We start from the raw sequence: 21,404 nt of genomic DNA on the forward strand, positions 1-21,404 counted from the left end.
ATTTATTTATTTATCTTTTGCTTGGGGCAGCAAAAAACCTGGAGCCAGCACTGTTCCTTGCTGGACTGCAATTGCAGCAGCTTTGCACCTTAGGCAATTGTGTGCTTACCTATGGCACACACTTTACATTCAAGAGTTGTAATGGACTTCGGGAAAGAAATGGAGAGAAAAAAGAAACAATAAATGGGATGAGGATTTGCTTTCTTTATAGTGCACTCTTTCATTACCTTTAATTTACAGAAGTCCTTTGATCCAATGCATTGGAAATAGATGAATGCAGCAGCAGCATTAAAATAATTAACAATAGCAACCCACCCCTGCCATGATTCAGCAAATGGTGATCCCAAGTAAAAACAAAATATTGAGTATGCAAAAGAAGAGGAGAAAAGTCATTATTACAACAGGTAATTTTAAACAGAGAAATAGGAGAGCTCTGGAAAAGGGATTAAAAGTGATGTGGGGTCAGAAAAGTCACGGTTAGAGACTGCAGCAAAATGATGATGCATAGTGAGAAGATATATGATGGGAGTGGACAGCAAGACCCTGAACCAAAGTCCAGTGAAACCAATGGAAAGATTTCTGTTGACTTTAATCTGCTTCCGGTCAGGCCCTAAATGATAAGAAGAGAAGAAAATACTATATTAGGCATTGCTGGGACACAGCAGTCTGTCAGCATGGATAATAGTGGCCTTATTGTTCACAGTACAAGAAACTTAAATTGCTCTGTTTCCTTGATGATGGCTCAGGTGCCAATATGTTGGATGTTGAAAAAAATCACTACATATGTAAATATGATTGAATTAATCAATCTGTTTCCAACCTAGCACCAGGCCATTCAGGAAAAAGAGAAGCTGGACTTAAAATGTTGGGGGCTAGCTAATGTTAATGTTGTGATATTTCCTTTTTTCTTATGAGTATTAAATATTCTTGCAACTTACATGTATTAAAAGTCAGAGCTATAGGCAGTTTTTAAAATGCCTAATTGGCATAATGCTTCATTTACAGAGTGATTTTTAAATTAATATTTAGTTAATTCACTTGTGATCAGTGTGATGGGTTCCCCCCGGGTGCTACCCGGAACTGGGGAACCACTGAGCCCCCTGGCCCACCAGCCTGGGCTCCCTCCACTCTACTGCTGTGACAAGCTGCAAAGCCCTCCAGCCTGCACTTTCACTAGCATACATACAGGTAGGGACACACCCAGCTGTAGTTACGTGCAGGATCTCTGACCAGTCCCTGCATAGGAAGGCTACAGCTAAAGGCAACTCCCAGTTCCTCAGACACGCACCCCCTCTGGAGTATAAACTCAAAATTATACCATCATGTGCTGTACAGGGAACTGTACAGTGTAAGCTTATAAAGTTTGCCCCTTCCCTCAATGTGGAGAGGAATATGCCCCTGAGTTATGATTCCCACACACTTCACTCCAACTCCCTGGTTTAGATAAAACAAAAACAAGTTTATTAACTACAAAAGATAGATTTTAAGTTATTATAAGTGATAGCAAACAGATCAAAGCAGATTACCTAGCAAATAAACAAAAAATGCAAACTAAGCTTAATATACTAAATAGATAGAGTGAGAATCTGCTAATTGATATCCAAAGAGATGATACAAGCAGGCTGCAGATTCTTAAGGGGCAAGCTTCACTTGCTTTACAGGCTAGAAATCCCTTTAGCCTGGGTCCAGCACTTCCCCCAGTTCAGTCTTTTTTCCTCAGTGTTTCCAGGAGTTGTCTTGTGTGGGGAGTGAAGAACATCAGATGATGTCACTCCCCCCTTTATATAGCTTTTGCATAGGGCAGGAATCCTTTGTTCCAAAGCTTGGTTCCCTGACCAGTCTGTGGAAAAATACTGACATCACAAGATGGAGTCCAGAGGATTGGTCTGATCACATGTCCTTGTAGAGTCATAGCAGCCATTACTTACAGGCTCTTTGTAGCGTTCTCAGGAAGGCTCCCCAGTTGGGAGATAAGCTTCTCCTAAGGCCTATTGTTTTTTCCTAATGGTCAGGGTGGATTTGATTGAAATAAAATTAATTTAAATCATGATTTAAATCTAGTCGGGAAGGCTCGATTTAATCATGGTTTTCTACATAAAAGTGCATTCTTGTTGGTTGTTATAACCTTAATACATATTCTTCACAACTCAGAGATAGATGTAGGTTTCATTTTTAGAAGATACACACTATACATTTTTAAACAATCATTTATTTTGAAAACTTTTCAGATTAGTTTTACAGCTATATCAGAAAATGAATGATTGTTTGGTTATTTCATTTACTAAAGGTAAATGAAGCAAATAGTTCACCTCCCAATGACTTAATAAATATCTCCAATTCAACAGGTTAATCATTAATATTTGGAGGATTTTCTTGCCATGCTGTATTAGGAGAAGAACATCACCAGACAGACATTTGAATTGTTTTATTTAACTGAAACAACAACGTTAAGTATTCTGGATTTTTTTCTTCAACAGTAAACATATACTATTTTAACACAACAAGCATATGTCCCTCGCTTCTCACATTTATTTCCAGACTTCTTCTCCTTGTCCAGATCTATTCCGCCCCCAACAATCTTCTATTCATTTAACTTTTTGAAACTTTGCACTTTTAGAGAAAGGTAAGGTTTTGACTCTGTGTACACAAATTTGCAGAGGGACAATAGAGTTGAGGTCTGTTATTTCTCACCTCTATTATTTATTTATTTAAAAACATTTTTGCTGTTAACAAGCATGTTACCTCTGGAGACACAAATCCACAGTTTGAGAATTGCAAAACTAAGCATCTCTGATGGTATCTTCTAGACTGAGCACTGAATCCCATTGGGTAGATAGAAAGATTAACCTAAATAATCTATACAGAAGCCCCTGGAACCCCATAAGATTGGGTCTCTAATCTATGAACTATTGGAACTCATTTAGAAAACTTTTCTTAAACATTACATGAATATATTGTCTCATACTATAGAATTAGAATTTATAATCCCTATTCCATGATGAGATATCTTTGGGCTATAATGTATCTTAATTAAAACTACCTTTAGATAAAATGCTTTTTGGGGAAAAAAATTATCAAAAAAATCTGTTTTTTTTTTATTTATTTAAAAAAATCATTGATTTTTATCCACCCATCTAATGGTCCATTGCCCTGAATAGGCTCTTCCCCACCTACTATCTAGAGCAGAGGTGGGCAAACTACGGCCCGCGGGACCGTCCTGCTTGGCCCTTGAGCTCCCCTGCTGTGTCCGCTCCCCCGCAGCCACGCCACCGTGTGGGCAGCGCTCTGGGCGGCGGAGCAGAGCGGCAGCATGTCTAGTTCTGGCCGGGCGGCGTGGCTGCCAGACATGCTGCTCTGAGTGGCATGGTAAGAGGGCCGGGGGGTTGGATAAGGGGCTGGGGCCCCTGGCAGGCAGTCAGGGGACAGGGAGCGGTTGGATGGGGCGGAGGTTCGGGGGTGGTGGTCAGGGGACGGGGAACGGGGGGGGGTTGCATAAGCGTGGGAGTCTCAGGGGGCTTGTCAGGGTGCGGGGGTGTGCATAGGGGTCGGGCAGTCAGGGGACTGGGAGCAGGGGGGTTGGATAGGGGGTGGTTGGTCCTGAGAGGGGGCGGTTAGGGGACAAGAAGCAAGGGGGGTTGGATGGGTTGGAGGTTCTGAGGGGGGCAGTCAGGGGGCGGGAAGTGGGAGGGGGCAGATAGGGGGTGGGGACCAGGCTGTTTGGGGAGGCACAGCCTTCCCTACCTAAATTAATGGAGATATTCTATCTCCTAGAACTGGAAGGGACCTTGAAAGGTCATCGAGTCCAGCCCCCTGCCTTCACTAGCAGGACCAAGTACTGATTTTGCCCCAGATCCCTAAGTGGCCCCCTCAAGGATTGAACTCACAACCCTGGGTTTGGCAGGCCAATGCTCAAACCACTGAGCTATCCCTCCTCCCCCTCCCCCCCAATTTTAGTCTAGAAATCCATTAAATTAAAAAAAAATTATTTTAATTTAATGGATTTCTAGACTAAAATTATGTACTCTTCTTCCTCCTTCAAATTCCCCACCACCATGTGGAGACTGGATAAATGAAGTGCCTAGACTACTGTTTGCCATGCTAGTCCCTGTTAACAAAGTGCTGCAGACTGGGTTAAATTAGTTTTATGTTGTAATTTTGCTGCCTGTGACACACCAGAGTGCTTCTATTTTCCAGCAATGCTTTTATTGATGCAGCATTTGTGGTGTCAGAGTGAAGTCATTGCTCGTATCTGCTAAGCGGTGTGGAAACTGGATATCTTGGCAGCAAGCATACTGTAGTTACCTTGCTTTGTATTAATGCCAGTTTATATCCAAAGTAGGACATATGGTAAAGACTTACGTAAGGGTCACAATCACTATTCCCTCCACACTGGGGTCATCTGGTTTTGGGTGGGAAATAAGCTGTGTTGGCATGGATTTCACTCCAAATTGCAGTTACCCTGTATTGAGACTACTGCTTTGTGATGCTGTTCCATTTTATGCATCGGAGTAGGAGCCACTGGCCCTGTGCACATCCTTCTAGATTTCCATAGTCACATATCCTGTGGCCACTCCCCCACCTATTTAGAATGAGCCAGAGGGTTTTAGCTGCCACTCCTGCACAACTGGTGTGGGAGGCCTAGCATAGCTTTTACCCAGCAAGGTGACTTTTCACTCCATAGAATGTGTACCATCTGTACATAAATATACTATATATAATGTCATTCCTATATTGTACTAGTAAATTATGCACTGGCAAAGGTAGCAACCATTCCTTAGAATTATTGTCCCGATCTTCAGATTGTTGGCAGTTTTATTGTTACTTATCTGTATTGTGGTGGTGGCCACAAAACCCAATAAAGACCTAAATATTGTACAAACACATTAAAAAACGATGGTTCCTGCCCTGAAGAGCTCCCAATCTAAATATGTCAGCTGTGTGGAACTTGTAACAGAAACTTTCCAAACACAAACATATTTGAATGAAACTTCTCCTTTCTTTTAATATATTTACCATTTTTTTTAAACTACCAAGAGTGAAACTCTTAAACAGTACTTAACAAGAATAACTGCTTGACTCCTACACTATTATGTAACTTGCTCTTTGTATTCTGAAAATGGTGAGAACAATCTTTCCCAATTCAGAAGCTGTGCTGTAGATTCTGGGGGAGGGTGTCATTAGTGCACTGCCTAAAACAGTGCAACCTGACTTCTGAAAGAAGCAGTGCTGTTTTGTCTCATATGGGAGAACACCATGTTCATAAACCAAGATACCTAATTATGCAGCTGAGATGGAGAAGCTAAGTTAATGATTAACACAAAATATAGGGTAAATAGTACTGGTTGTGAAGAACCTATAGAAATTCTTTTTGGTAACCGTATTAAGCATCAGCTCTTGAAAGTTACTAAATGCAATCCTTATCTAATAGTTAAAAATAGTGTAACAAATGCACATATTTCAGCAAACCAAAATTAGAGTAAGACTTAACTCCCATGTCTCACACCTCAAACTTTAATTAAGACAAGAAATACAACAGATCTTGTACAGCTGGATTTTAGAGAAGTATCTTTGTTAGGCATTTTTCAGACAGATAAAAAGTACACATGTAATGGAAATACCATTGGCATGTAACTAGAAGAACCAAGTAAAAATAAAGCTTGTTTATGGCCCCCCACTGTGTATGTATGTACATTTATGCTTATGTGTGTTTGGCTTACTTGCTGCTCCTGGAAAGATTAGAGACTACATTCCGTGTTGGTGGGTGTGCGCACAAGTGCGCACTCCCCCTTCCCGCAGTTCCGTAGTGAGTAATTTACCTCCACAAGTGCAACAGTAAATTTTAACTATTCCCTGATACAAAAATATAAAACCACAAAAATATATTAAAACAAAATCCTTACTGTGCTGTTTATTGTAAGATTTCTTGTTTGGTGTTAACACTGAAATCATTGGTTGTTAGAAATAGTTAAAACATGAAAGTCACATCATATAAAACTAAACAAACTGCCATTTTCAGAGAGGCTTTGGCTCCTGTTTCCAAAGAATAGTATAATTACATGGGATTTATCATTGAACAATATACTCCATTCTGGAGAAATTGCTACTATACCATCTGCTTCTGATTAGAATGTGGTGACCATTGATTGTTCGAAGCCACAATCTGGTTTCGTTGGGCCAATTTAATGAGGTTGCATCTGACAGCCAGCTCTTGTTGGAACCTAATCTCAAAAACATGTGCACAAAGTTTATAAAGTGGAAGAAAAGCTGAAGAATAAACAGTGATAGCCCCCTCCTCATAAATTGCCAAACTGCCATATCAATAGCATTTTGTACTGTTCTAACTTATCAGTTAAAAAACTAAACTGGGACCGTTTCAGTGTTCCATATTAATATGTAATAAAAAAGCAAGTGAATTGAGTGCTGGGCTGCAAACTGCTGCTGAAAGTGCCGCTGGGCTTCTGGGGATTAAGGAATAGGGAAGGTGTCTGGTACAGAGAGCATTAAGAGAGCAAAATTAATAAATGTCCAAAACACTGTAATGAAAATGTAAACTTTTCTGTAACTTAGGGTACGTCTACACTTACCGGAGGGTCCGGCGGCAGGCAATCGATGTTCTGGGATCGATTTATCGCGTCTGGTTTAGACGCGATAAATCGATCCCGGAAGTGCTCGCCGTCGACGCCGGTACTCCAGCTTGGCGAGAGGAGTACGCGGCATCGACGGGGAAGCCTTCCTGCTGCGTCTGGACCCGCGGTAAGTTCAGACTAAGGTACTTCGAATTCAGCTAAGTTATTAACGTAGCTGAATTTGCGTACCTTAGTCCGAAGTGGGGAGGTAGTGTGGACCAGGCCTTATTCTATCAAAAGATTCAGACTTTAAGGTCAGAAGGGACCATCACGGTAATCTAGTCTGACCTCCAGCACATTGCAGGCGACTGAACCTCACCCATGCACTCCTGTAATTGACCTATAGCCTCTGTTTGAGTTACTGAAGTCCTCAAATCATGATTTAAACTAGTGTAAACAGTGGATTCTCTGTAACTTGAAATCTTTAAACCAGCAAGTGACCTGTGCCCCATGCTGCAGAGGATGATGAAAACCTCCCAGGGTCTCTGCTAATCTGATCTGGGGGAAAATTCGCTTCCGACGCCAAATATGGTGATCAAATAGACCCGGAACATGTGGGGCTGAGCGGGCTTTAGAGCTTGAGTTGCAACATCCACACTTTTATCTTTAGCACACTAGCTTGAGCCCTGCTAGCGTGAGTCTGTCTACCCATGCTGGGAGGCTCATTCCCAGTTGCAGAGTTGACATATCCTTAATATTTTACCTCTTAGAATGCATCTGGTTGCACAGTGAAGCTTTTTCAAAAATATTTCCTGAGGGAGGCTGCCCTAGAATCCCCATAGAAGACCTTTTTATAAAGGTGCAGCTTTGACACCCAGTAGCCAATGGTTGATACTGGGTAGGAGGTTGCCCTGGACATAAGTGGGGAGAAGAGTCTCATCTAGGTGGGGGGAAACTTTGGCCTGAGTCAGCAGATGCCAAGCAGCATCTCTTCCCCTCCACCCAGTTACATAGGTTTAGGTAGAGAAAGAAGACGCTTCTGGGGTGGAGTTGGCTTTTGAGAACAGCAAAGATTTCCCTAGCAGAAAACAGGAAGGAGCACAGCAGGATGAGAGGGCCCACACGTGTCAGTGCTGTAACACTCTGTTTTTCAGTCTGCTCCAATGAGGGCTTATAATTTCAGTGTTATTTGGCCTGATCCAACTCATATTAAAGCCGATGGAAAGACTCCCTACTGGGCCCTGTGTGCTGTGGTGATCTCCTTAGAAATTCCTAAGATCGACACGTTAGGCCAGATTTTCAAAGGTTTTTAGATGCCTAAAGATGCCGTTGGGCACCTACTGACATTTTAAAAAACTATATAATGAGACAAACGATCAGATTTTTAAAAGGTATTTGGGCATCTGGTATAGCCACAGTCCCTGCTGTGCAGTGCTCTTCCTGGGATTTGTACATGAGGTAGCACTTACAGGCTGTCTTCAGGGCCATTATCACTGCAAGTTGTACCTCAGAGTTTGTCTACACTGTGTTAGTGTGTACCAGCTGGGGTGTGAATTCTAGTGTGTATGGGGTGACCATATTTCCCAAAGAGAAAATGGGACACCCCAGCCATTCGCCCAAGGTCCCGTCCTCCCCTCCCCCCCCCCCATTGCCGGTCGCTGGAACCCCCCCCCCCCCTGCCAACCTATTGCCCGGTCACTTGACCCCCTCCCCCCCCCCCCCCCCCATTGCCTGGTTGCTGGAACCCTGCTCCCTACCTCCCCTCTGCAGGAGAGACGGCATCTCCGCTCGCCCCCTCTGCACTACATTTTTTTGACAAAAGTGGGCATTTGCCCTGTTTGCTCTTGCCAATGGGAGCTGCAGGGGTGGCACCTGCAGGCATGGGCAGCGTGCTGAGCCCCCTAGCCACGCCTCTGCTTAAGAGCGGATATGCCGGCCGCTTCCGGGAGCAGGGTGGAGCCCGGGCGGGCAGGGAGTCTGCTTTAGCCCTGCTGCACTGCCGACCAGGAGCCGCCTGAGGTAAACACTGCCTGGCTGGAGCCTGCACCCCGAACCCCCTCCCATACCCAAAACCCCTGCCCCACGTTGGGACCCCCTCCCACACCCTAACTCCTTACTGGAGCTCACACCCTAACCCCCTGTTGGAGCCTGCACCCAACCCCCTGTCCCAGCCCTGCTCGCATGCACTAAAAGTTCCCTGATACATATTGACCTAGTCCTGTTTGAAGGAACGTTTAGTGTGTGCCAGAAGGGTCCACACAGCCAGTTAGTGTGTGATATGATGATGCGCCCTAATGTAGCGTGAAGACAAGCCTTCAGTTAAACTTTTAGATTTACTCTTCTCTTGTGTCCTACCTGTTACTGAACCACTCTAGGATTCCCTCAACCCTTCAAAAGCCTTATGCTCCCCTGTGGAGAGGACTAGATGTGGAGATCTTTGAAATAGATTGACAAACCTAAAGTTTAATCAGAGGTACTCATTTGAAGCAGAGATCACCTCAGCCTAAGCAGTTTGCAGTGGATCTGAGGTTCTTCCAAACAGTGACACTTTAGGCAGTCAGTTATATATACATTTAAAATCTGAAGTGTTGAGAGAAAATGTAGCCTTTATATGTGGGGGTAGGGCACTGGGCAATGACTTTGCTAATCTTTGAATTCCTCACTTGTGTAATACTTCAGTTTCCTATACCTGCTTGGATTCCATCTCGCTTGAGAATGAGGCAGAGAGTGAAATTATACCATCTAGGTCTTTCTCTGGGTTTTGGAGGAAATCTGATTAACTTTCCTGGATCAAATGAATGGGGGGAATGGGTGGAAATGTAACTTAGTCTCTGATCCTTTGTGGCTTTAGTATAACACTTAATGTTCAGCAGATGTGACCTAGTACTCTGCAGCTGTAAATATGCTGGAATGTTGAGTACATGTTTTGACTTGTACAATTGTCTTAATATTTCAGAGTATGTTGCAAGTTTGATCTCCTTGTTGGCTTTGTCTTCACATGCAAAAGATTCCTTGATAGGAAGTGGCTCCATATAGCTGACACTATTTTCAGATGCATGCTGTTCTGAAGGAGGAAAACATGTTTTGAATTACTTTTTTTAAAGGGGTTTATTCATATACATATAATGTGTTTAACATTGTCATCTCAGCAGATTTCATGATATTAGGGTTACCATATTTTAATAAAAAAAGAGGAGGACACTCCATGGGGCCCCGCCCCCGCCCCAACTCCGCCCCCAGCCCCGCCCCAACTCCGCCCTTCCCCAAAGTCCCCACCCCAACTCCACCCCCTCCCCTGAACGCTCCACCCCCTGCTCCTCCCCCTCCCCTGCTTCCCGCGAATCAGATGTTCGCGGGAAGCCTAAAACAGGGAGGCAGCAGGTAAGCTGGGGCTGGGGCGGGTGCGAGGAGGCGTGGCCCAGTCTGGCCCCCCCGGCCGAGCGGCTCCCTCCGGCGGCCGGCCGGCCCCGGCCAAGAGGCTTTGGCCCCAGCGTCTCCGGCTTGGGGCCAGAGCCTCTTGGCTTCGGGGATTGGGGTGGTGGGTTAGGATTAGCATTTTTCTCTGCATAGTAAAGTTTCAAAGCTGTATTAAGTCAATGTTCAGTTGTAAACTTTTGAAGCAACAACTTCCATTCCTGAGGTAACTCTGAGGTTCTACTGTATATAATATGCTCCAATTCTTAGATGACTCATCAGAAGTAACTTACCCTGCTGTTCCTGTTGTCCCATTTATCTCAGAGTTTAAAATGCCTGTTGTCCCATTTATCTCAGAGTTTAAAATGCCTGTTGTATTGTTTATAGACAGGGTAACCTGTTTTTTTTGCTAGATTTCAATGCAGCGGTTTCCTCATACATCATACGATTTTGCAACTGACTTCCAGGTGTTAATTAGTTGGGCAAGTACCAAAATGTAGTGAACACATTATCTTTTCCCCCCAATAATCAAAATATGCAAGTCAAAACAAGCCTTAAATATTTCTTCTGCAGAGCAGGATATTTAGGGAATATAGTATATATATTTTCATAAATATGCAAAATATTTTAGTTTCTATAATCTGAAATCATAACTTTTTCCACCATGGAAGTCTACAAGTCTACAGCACTGATAATGACTTCAAGATGCATTGAAGCTGATACTATATCTTAATTATGCAACTGTTAAAAATATCATTTGTTTTTAATTAAAAATACAGAAAATAAACCAAAATACAATTTGGTATGTGGTGCATATAGCTACTTACAGATAGATCTCTTCCATCATGATAGCCCACCCTTTTTAGCACTAGCTAGTTCTTGTTAGAGGCATTGTTCCTATTAGTTAAGAATTAACTAATTTTTATATCAATGTTCTTTTCACTGTTTATGCTGTTTATTTTCTGTAGTTCTCTCGGGTTGGACAGTGAAAATAGACTAGGCAATTTCTCGTTTCCAGTCTTTCATTTCCAGCCTCTCATGTTGTTAGCATCGTGCTGCAATGTTTGGGTTTTAGATGCAGCAGAATCAATTCAAACTGTCATCCATTTAAAAAGAAACACATAGTTAGCCAGTAAACTGTTGTTAAATCCTGTATTTACACCTGAGTTACATTAGTGTTTCTTCTTAAATATTGCAGTTTCTGAATTTTCAATTTGATGGGTACTTTTGTTGATAGTGGAATACATCAACTTTTTAAAAACATGGATGTCCTGTCCTGAGAATAGAATTGTCTATAAAAAGATATTAATCCAGCAAGAAAATTGTCTTTATATGTGAAACTATTTTATTCATGAGAAATATCCCACTCTTGACCTAAAGTAACTTCAATCTAATGCCAAATATTTTGTTTTTCTTTAATAAACATCAAACATGCTTTCACTTGCAAACTTATTGGGATTGACGGGCTGACTTTCAATTTTTTTTAAAACCTTTTCTCTTTTGTGAGAAGAATTAGTATTTTGTTTGTGATTATCCTAAGTTTGCCATTAGGTAATTAACAAAAATAGGATTGTATTTGTTGTCTAGGCAATTTCTATTAAATTTGTTGCATTTTAAAGAGTCTTGACCCAAACACAAAACCTGTGTTTAAGAAATCCAAAAAGAGAAGCAGATCTTAAAAGAAGGAAATAAATTATTACTTTTAATATGTCCTCGTATGTATGTTGGTGTTAAGGCTGTATGTTAATTGTGAAGCCTTGGGTGTTCTGAAGAAGGATAGTAAGAAGAGTTCATGAGTTTTGTATTATTGTTGTAGGCAGAGAAACAGAAGTGTGGTTGCTGAGCTACCTGGTATGTGGTGCCCTTTCAGCATCTGAGGAAAATGTTATTAAAATAGAACAATGCAACCTTAACTAACATTAAACAAAGGTTGTTTTTTTCTGTGTGAATTGCCTTATGTTTTAAAGAACCTGCATAAATTGGTGATGTAAAATAAAAAGCAGGTAATGCAGTTCTTGAAAAGAATAACAATGATGTAGTGAACCATCAGAGACTATAGTGAGTGTTTGACTATGAAAACTGTCAACATTAGATTTAATGTGGCTGTTGCAACTTGGTGTGAATCTGCTGTCATGTATACAGGACCTAGGACATTACCTAGTAAAGAACATTGTCATTACTTAATGCAGCACTTCAGATTGGTGACACTGAAGTCGCTGTTGATATTAGAGTAAATGGAGCCATTAGAATCTGGTGTCATATGTAGACAGTTCACTGCCCAGCAAGCAGTGTTGTCATAGTGTTAATGGGGTGCTTTCAAACTGGCACAGCTTAAATCAGTTATGAAATAGAACAGTATTTTCTAGAACAGTAAAGTGGAAAAATATAGGCGTTACTTGTGTAAATTGTAGGTATACTGTAACATACACCAGAAGCTTAGTGTAGAATCTCCATTTGTACACTTTGCAAAACTAGTTAAAAAAAAAAAAAAAAAAAAAAAAAAAAAAAAAAGTGAGACACCAGGGACCCAATTTCAAAAACATCTGTCTTTATTTCCCAGTATTTTAGAATACATTATCTCTCTACACGTTCCAGCTACACAGAAAATGAAGCCCTCCTGTGGTCGATTTTGTTAGGTTGTTTTATCTTTTTCCTGTAGTAAAACATTTAGCAGATATTCCCATTCTTTCCCTGCTTACACACAATTCTCTGATGCAACCTTAACTTTGTTTTTTGCCAGCAATCCATCATAACTAAGACTGTGTCTTGGACCTAATACTGATATTTTGATATTTGACACCTCTCACCAAACGGTCTTAAACACTGATGTCTAGAGACGCTGCTTGTTTTTTCCTGTTTTCCCATTAGATGGTAGCAGTGACTTTCAGCAACGTACAGCTCTCTTCCTGGTCTCTGCATGTTTCCTCCTGTCATCAGCATGCTATACTCTGGGAAAATAATGAGTAAAGTCATTGCGTTCTACCTTCCTAAATTCCTGGTGCATTGTCAACTGGACATAATATTGCTCTTTTTACAATCCTATACCATTGTACAGAACATTGCTAAACAGTGGGGTGGCTGCTGTGTGTAATGTGTGTGTGTTTTTCTACTGTACAGTGTGAATATAGGGCCACATCTTGCAAATTGCTTAGTGACCTCATTTTCCTTTGGCTTTTAAACAATACTGAAAGATTTGAGGATGCTTAACACCTTGTAAGATTAGTCCCATGCAGGGGCGGCAGGTTTGTATAATTTTTGGTGGTGCCCAGAATGAGTCCAAGTCCTGCGGGCCCCCCCCCCCCACCTGCCTTTTATTTTTTAAAATAATGTAAAAATGGACTGGAAACAGTAAGCGTTTAACAGTTTTCCTATATTGCACAATATGGGTGTGTGTGGAGGGATGAGGGTTCTGGCTGGGGGTGTGGGAGGGGGCTCGGGCTATGGCAGAGGGTTGGGGTGTGGGGGGATGAGGGCTCTGGCTGGGGGGATGAGGGCTCTGGGGTGGGGCTGGGGATGAGGGGTTTGGGGCGTGGGAGGGGGCTCAGGGCTATGGCAGAGGGTTGAGTGTTAGGGGATGAGGGCTGGGGTGTGGGAGGGGCTCAGGGTTGGGCAGAGGGTTGGGGTGCGGGGGGTGAGGGCTCAGTGCTGGGGCAGAGGGTTGGGGTGCGGGGGGTGAGGGCTCTGGCTGGGGCTGCAGGCTCTGGGGTGGGGCTGGGGATGAGGAGTTTGGGGTTCAGGCAGGCTGTGCTGGGGCTGGGGTCAGAGAGGAGGACTCCACAGTCCCCCCAGCCCTCTCCCCGGTGGCAGCACAATCACTGCACGTGCTACTAGGGGCCGGGCCCCCTCTCAGATCCAGGAAGCCCCTTTGCCTCCCCTGTGGTAGGTACCAGGGCGGGCTGCCATCATGTGTGCGCCTCCTCCTTCCGCAGGCGGCAGTGCCTCTCTTTTTTGTGGCTGGCGAGGGAGCGGAGAACAGTGTGGAGTGACAGGGCAGCTGCCAAGGGTGCAGGCGGGGATGCTCCAGGGGAGGCACGCAGGGACGGCAGGCGGGGCTGGGGGATGCTCTGGGGGAGGCGCACGGGGCGGCAGGCAGGGCCCGAGGAGAGACCCAGCCCCGAACATTGGTGGAGCTGCATCCCCGTGCCTTGAATTTGCTGGAGCACTGGCATCACGAGCCCATATAACTCCCCGCCTCTGCTCCCATGTGCTTGTGAAATACTCTGGGGGGGTCCTTTGAGGCACAGGTGCTATAAACCCAAGATACTGCTTATTATTTGAAGTTATAGCAGTAGAATGTTGCCCTATAAAGGAAGTTTGTTTTATGGAACAGAAATGAGATATATTTCTCTACCAAATTATAAAGTAGCTGGGTATTAACAACTAGGGGTTATGGGATATATGCAGATTAGCAGAGTGCTTTTGACCTAGCACAGGATGCAGGGAAATGTATATCTGAGAGCTAGTGTCTATGAAACTTGTAACTTATGGTTTAAATATTGCAGTGTAGGGGTGAATTGCCACATTTTGTTTCTGGAGTCACCATGTATTTTTATAGAGTTCTATAATATTTGTGGTAATTACATCAACAACTTTGTTTTTCCTATAGCAGGCTGATTTTTAAAAGGATGAAGGGTGAACTGATTGCCTAATGATTTCCAGACAGGATTAAAATGTTTGTCTACATACCTCTAAAGTATCTTACTTTAGCCATTCCCCTTCAAGCCTCAAATAAATCCTGCACTGAGCTGTTCCTGATCCTGGTCTTCAGGTTTTCTCCATGTTGAGCTGACTACATTCAGTGTCCTGAGTCCGCTGCCTTGGGAATGGCTCTCTCATACCCCTGTCTCTAACTGAATGCTGAAGCCTGTCACCTAGCCTCAGCCCTTTCTGGGGGAAGTGAGAGGGGAAAAGTTTCCATTTTCTTTCCAGGGAACAACTGTGTACCAGTGATTGTCTCCTATCACAGAAACGAAATCCAAGTATGTTAGGAAAAGATTTATTTGGCTTAGGAAAGAAAAATATAAATGAATTTTAACATAAGTTAACAGAATAAAATGAGATACTGCTGGATTCTAGGCAAACCTTCCTGAGACGTGGTAAATCTTGTGGTTACAGTCTATTGACTAAATAGAATTAAAAGATTTATGTCAACAATGCTTGTATGCTTTGTCTCCTGCAGCCTGTTGAATCATTTAATTCAAACATCCTTTCCATAGATCAGAATCTCTCTCTAATGGCCCCCCTTTAACCCCTCCCCAATTCCATGGCTTGTGCAGAGGTTTACACATTACACATAGATCACTTTGTGGTGATTAATCACTGTGCCCAGCAACATGGAATACAAATAACCAATCTGTACTATGATTGTTTTGTTCACGTTGCTCTTTTCCCCTCTGTCAGTCTTTAAAGGATTTAGCACCCCTAATATAAAGCTTTACCGTAGGGTGTGCCTGTCCTGTATCCCCTCCCCACCCCTAGCTGGCTGAGCATGGTGCTGCAGGGGCTCCTTGCCTCACTTTCCCCCCACCTGGGTTTTCTTACTTTCCCAGGGATTCACATGTCTCAGACCTCTGACTGGATCACTCTGAGTTCAATCCCCTTCCGGGATAACAGAAGTACAAACAACCAAAAGGTTCTTCTGCTCCTCTTGGGCTCTTCTTCAGCCCACCCTCTGGGCTCGGTTCCTATTTCCTTCTGGATTATCTTTAAATCTCTCTGACACTGAGATAGAGCCCTGACTCTTAGTCTTCTTCCCTAGAGTCCCCTCAGAGTCTCAGTCCCTTTCGGGCTACCTTTCTATCTTCTCTGCTATGGGATAGTCCACTGATTCCCAGGCTACTTTCCAGGGGTCCTCCAGACCTTACTTCAGGGACTTCCACAGGAGCCCAGCTTGCTCTCTTTGGTTCCTCCTCTCAACTCTTTTAGAAGGTCAAGGTGTTTCGGGTTGTCACCTGACCCCAGTTAGTCCAGCTTCCTAAGACTGGGAGACGTAATTATGGCACAAGTGGAGCTGACTAACTCAGGCCTCCTGGCCCTTAAAGGGATTTTATCATGTCTTCAGTCTGTCCTTTTAGAGATGATGGGCACAAATCCCAGGATGCTTACTCATGGCAGAATGCTCCAGTGGGACTCTGTCTGTAGCTCTAGAGCCTTTCTTAGAGGGACTCCACAGAGCACAGGGGGCAGTGCAAAAAAATTAATGTAGCCTTTGGTTGCATTAACCTTTGAGGACTTGCCATTAGTGATGGGGTGATATGCATCCTCTTTCCCAGTCTTGGATATTTGAAGCCTTCAGCATCTGGGCCAAAGGGCACGGGGAAGGAGTTGTAGAGAAGGCATCACTACATGGCTGGTTCCCATCACCTTTGGCTCAACAATACTAAATTATTTTTTATACCATTGTTCCATGAATTCGATGCAGCATCGTGACTCCTACTTTCAGTTCTAGTTTTCTGGATCAGACAAATAGTCAGGTGGACTTTATTCTCAATTGGTAAATCATGCCATATTTTGTCCCAAACTGCTTGTAACAAAGAAGCATCTGAACTTATGTTCCCAATGCTTTCTACATTACATGCACCCCTGCAGCTAACAGGTTGCATTTTAATTTGAAAATGCCTTCCTCTTTCCCATGGTGTGGGAGTATCGTGATGTTAGCCTGTGCCTGCTCCCCCTCCCCCCTGAGTCTTGATGTTGAAGGGAGAATGCATAGTTGTAGCACCATTCACAAGAGAGAAAAACCCAGCACTGTGGGATCAACTAGAATGCTGCTATCACACAAACGGGGGTGGGGTGGGGTCGGGTGCGGGGTGGAAGAGGAGTGTAAGGAGGAGGGGAGAAAAGGAACCAGGCAAGAGATGTGAGAGGAAGGGAATGTAAGACAGAGGAAAGGGATCCGAAAATGTGTGGCTTTTGTGTTTGTGTCCTGCTAGGGTGTATTGGATAGTATCCCTTTAATTAGTTGGCACCCCACAGTGCAATGTATCACTTGGAGTCAGATATGTCCTTATCTATGTGAAATTGGGAAAAACATACAGCAGACTGGAAACCGTATATTCTAAAGGGGTGTAAAAACAGTTTGTGTTGTTTCAGCTCCAGCTAATTCTGAGAATAAAATGTTTACACAGTGTGTTTTATAATAGTCACTCCTGGTCCTTCTGAATTGCATGAGATAGCTAAAAGATTAAAGATTAACTAAATATATCAAATTGCTCTTAATATTGGCTGAGTATGAAGAAGTAAGGAGAATCTTTACTGCAAGTTAAGAGTGTATGGGGACTTTCATCCTCTTCTCCACCGAAACCTGCCTTTTAGGGCTGATGACATTCCAAACTCTCTCATGTACTATAATCAGACATTACAGTAGAAAAGTGTATGTTTTGATCTCAATTCAATATTAGAAATCTTAATGATCGTTTATAACATTGTGATATTGTAACTGAGAGCAGAATTTTGGCTAGTTAATATATCCAGTAGTCTGCCCAAAACAAGAGCAGTTTTGTGCCAATAGTAGTCAAATACTATCAATAAAAGCAGCAGTGAGAAACTGGCTAGGAAAGTCAGAATTATTTTTGTACAAGATATTTGCAGTGCTATTCATTTGCCTTTTTAAATGGGATTTAAGAATTTCGTAGCTGTGGAACTTCATAGTTCTACTGAAGTGATTCACTTCAGTATAGGACAAGAAATTGCTGAAGTCTATTGAAAGATATAAAATGACACATTTCTTGAATATCAAATTCACATGACATTCAAGTTGCTAAAGGCTTTTGTTTGAATTAAAGACAAATATAGTTTTAAATCCTTGTTGTTTGCCTTGCAGACCTTTCGGCAGCCCAAAGAAAGTTTGCCCACTCTCTGAGGGATTTTAAATTTGAATTCATTGGCGATGCAGAGACGGATGATGAAAGATGTATAGGTATGTGAGAGCTCTGTGTGTGCGCATGTGCGTGTGCATTACTGGTTTTGTTATGCACTCCTATTCCATTATTTTCTTTTTTCGTGTTACAGATGCATCCCTGCGTGAGTTTTCAAATTTCTTAAAAAATCTGGAAGAGCAAAGAGAAATCTTGGTGAGTTGCAACGTTTAACTGTAAACAAATTGTAAGAAGGATTCAGATAAGAGCCAGTTAGTATTGTTTGCCACTGTATTAATCAGCAAAGTGTTAGCATCAGTGATTTATTATTGTGCAATCTCTTTTTTGCTAATCTGGATTTACAGGTTGCAGCTTCTTCTCACTAAAGGAAAAGACTTTGATAATGAAGCCAATGACAATGAACTGGCCCAGAATTGTAGTAACAGATTACATGCAAAAACATACATTGATGTAACATTAAGTTTGCATATTTTACTAAAAAAACAAAAAATGCAAAATTTGTGAGACCACCTGTAACAACCCCATGATTAGGTGATCAGCAGGGATTGAACCCAGGACCACCATAACTCCAAAACACAAACCTTAACCATTTTGCTCAAAGCACCTAAGTCTTTTAGCTGGAAGCAGTAGCAGTCTCATGTGGGTTAGATACAGAAACATTAAATTAGCTCTATTGAGTGTATGGAGTGCTTTCTACTCCTGTCTTCCTTGCTCTGTGTAACTTAATATATTCTGGATCATAACATCTCCCCCAGTCTGTGACTGATAGCTGTGTATCGATCTCTGTGGAAGTCAAATATGGCTCAGCATTGACAGGAAACTCTGAGGCTAAGCCATTCTACTTGCTCCTGCCTGCCATATGCTCTACATTCAGCACTGAAACAAGTTCAGCAGTTCAGTTCCCTCCTGCCCGTGTCTCCAATTTTAATGTCCCTATTTTGTTTCTGGCAGTAGCAAGCCCAGGGGCAGTCATGATTTCTCAGGGTGGAAAAATGTGATGCTCTGCCATGCTGTCCTGGCTTGGAGCCACTTCTTCTGGCAGAGTTAGGGTCAATGGGCAGTGAGCAGGCAGTTCTTCCTCTGAATTGCTCAGGGATATTGCATTATGTATTGAACATGTGTTATGGCAGAGGGATTGCCTGGCATGGAGATGCTAAGTTGGAGGGCTCATGATAAAAAGAATGCCACTATACTCTGCTGTTCCTTGTGAACAGACAGGATGAGAACAAAAGGAAGAAGGCCTGGCACTGCCTAAAGAAAAGGATAAATTAAAAACAACAGAAAAAATAGAGAAGAAAGGGAGTTTTATAACCAAATTTGTTCCATGATCGGAGGCAGAACTTTTGGTGGGTAGAAATGAGGGGCATAGCTTGGTCTTTGCCTTCAGTTGATGAACTTGTTCCATTATAGTTGTGCTGTGCAGCAAGATGTTGCAGTTGGCTTTCAGTACATCATTAAGGAAAATTAACTGTTTAGGTAGCCTCCTTTCTTACCAGTAAGCTTATTGGCATGGTTTTTGACTATGCAGGTTGTTGACTTGCATCTCTTCCATTTAATATAATAGATTAATGATTAAAATGGAGGCTTTGTACTGCAACATTTTTTTCCCCATCTCGTGTGTGGGGTAGGATGTTTGAGAGATCTAGGATGACCTGTCAACTACCTGTATGCATGGGAGTATGGCACACCAAGACAAGAGATGAACAGCATATGAATCTGGTAAGAACAGGGGACTCCACCACAGTGGAATTAATGCTGATTTTGCCTCACAGGACTTAGTTTGAGATTTTAGGCTCACTAATTTTTAACAGTGCTTAAATGCTACAGTAAAAGGGGCTTTATTAAAGCGTAAGATCTATAGATTCCACTTTAAATGCCTGGCTTCCCTGCTCATAGATTTTATTTTTAAGGTCCAGTACGTATTAGTAATTGTCACCATTAAATAAATGATGATAATTAATGGTAACTGATAAGATTTCACTGTTACTTGTTTTAATGCAAGGAATATGGTGTTTTTAAAAGATTAATTTAACTCTAGGTAGTCTGTAGTCTAGCTTCTTTCCAATAGATTTAATTTACTTTCCACCTAAATTCACATATATGATTACAAAAGTACCTGCAGGGATTAGATAGCATTTATGTAAGAGATTTGCATTGATTCACTTAGCTCTGATCACATATATGGAATCTAATACATGGATTTCTTATCTTTGGGGCAGTATTGTTCTTAGTCTCCAGTATGGTATTAATTTCTAGAGGTTATCTGTGTAGAATTCTGTGTTTCAGGCCCTTATTTGCTGACATCAGCAGTCAGACATACAAATAGTGGTGCACCTGGGTGGCTTCTTCAGTTAGAATTAACAGACAAATTTGGAGCTGTTGAGGAGTGTTGGAGGTAGTAGCAGGGAGAAATACCTGCTGCACCTGAACGGTGTGAATGGAGGCATTTTGCTTGTGTAAAGCCGTGAAGTCTGCTGGGGCATTGGGAGCTTAGTGCGCATCAGTTCTTCTTGCACATTTGATGCAGCTGGTGATTTGTCCTGCTGTTGTGCAGGAGTTTGATTCATCTTTTATTTTTTTTTTATTTTTTTTTTAAGGAGATATTCTATTTCCTAGAACTGGAAGGGACCTTGAAAGGTCATCGAGTCCAGCCCCCTGCCTTCACTAGCAGGACCAAGTACCAATTTTGCCTCAGATCCCTAAGTGGCTCCCTCAAGGATTGAACTCACAACCCTGGGTTTAGCAGGCCAATGCTCAAACCACTGAGCTATCCCTCCCCCCATCAGCACTGTGATTCATGATTCATCATGTGCCACTCAACCCTTCCTCTGTTGCATGTTGAATACCATGTGGAGCATTCTAGAACGTTCAAAGCAATGGTCTTACATGGATATTAGATATCCCAAAATGCTATGCTATAAGAGTGGGTGTTTTGCTGTTGTCAAAATGTCTTCTCTCGCCACAGTTGTAAAGAATAGCATCCATCTTGCTGTTTTCTTCCATCTCTGATGTGGCTGTCTATTAGTGGAGTTGTATGTGTAGAGCTAGTAAAAGTCTTTGGGATACTTCAGGAATTACAATTTTTATAATTATCCAAACTGTATCTTGGGACATTCCAATACCAACTTCAACACTGAAAATAGGAGAATTTTGTGGCGCATTTCACTGACTTCCTCAGCAGCTCTGTAACAGTGATAATATGTAGCCAAATGCAGCTTTGGATCCATAGAATGCACTCTTGGCTGTATAATCTCTGGACACCGCAATTGTGCTATGGCCATGGTGTTACTTCCTCTTTTCATATGCAGCCTGTTTGCAGGTAAGGAAGTTATATGACACTATACGTGTACTGTATGATGGTTGCCTTATAGAAAACATTAAATGGAATGGAAAAGATCATGTAATGCATGTGTTCAGACAGTGAAAGATCTGATGAGAAAGTTCCTCATGGAGCTAATATTTAATTCCAAATGGAGACTGAATACTTTTCCTGAGATGTGGTTTCTTTCATCAGTACTTATATAGTCTAGCACAGGCTCAGGCTAGA

At 42.4% G+C, this 21,404-nt stretch overlaps 1 protein-coding gene across 2 annotated transcripts in view; it reads left to right on the plus strand.

The window, feature by feature from the left end:
* Positions 1 to 21,404, plus strand: part of ARHGAP10 (Rho GTPase activating protein 10) — a 223,337-nt gene that overhangs the window by 55,674 nt on the left and 146,259 nt on the right. For both annotated transcript variants that reach the window (XM_024207560.3, XM_024207561.3), the window contains exons 2-3: positions 17,803 to 17,898; positions 17,991 to 18,052. In XM_024207560.3, coding sequence (XP_024063328.2) covers positions 17,803 to 17,898; positions 17,991 to 18,052 — 158 coding nt within the window. The remainder of the gene's footprint in view (positions 1 to 17,802; positions 17,899 to 17,990; positions 18,053 to 21,404) is intronic.

Source organism: Terrapene carolina, unplaced genomic scaffold, assembly GCF_002925995.2.
Source record: "Terrapene carolina triunguis isolate 2854851 unplaced genomic scaffold, T_m_triunguis-2.0 Scaffold66, whole genome shotgun sequence".
In the NCBI taxonomy this organism is placed as follows: Eukaryota; Metazoa; Chordata; order Testudines; family Emydidae; genus Terrapene; species Terrapene triunguis.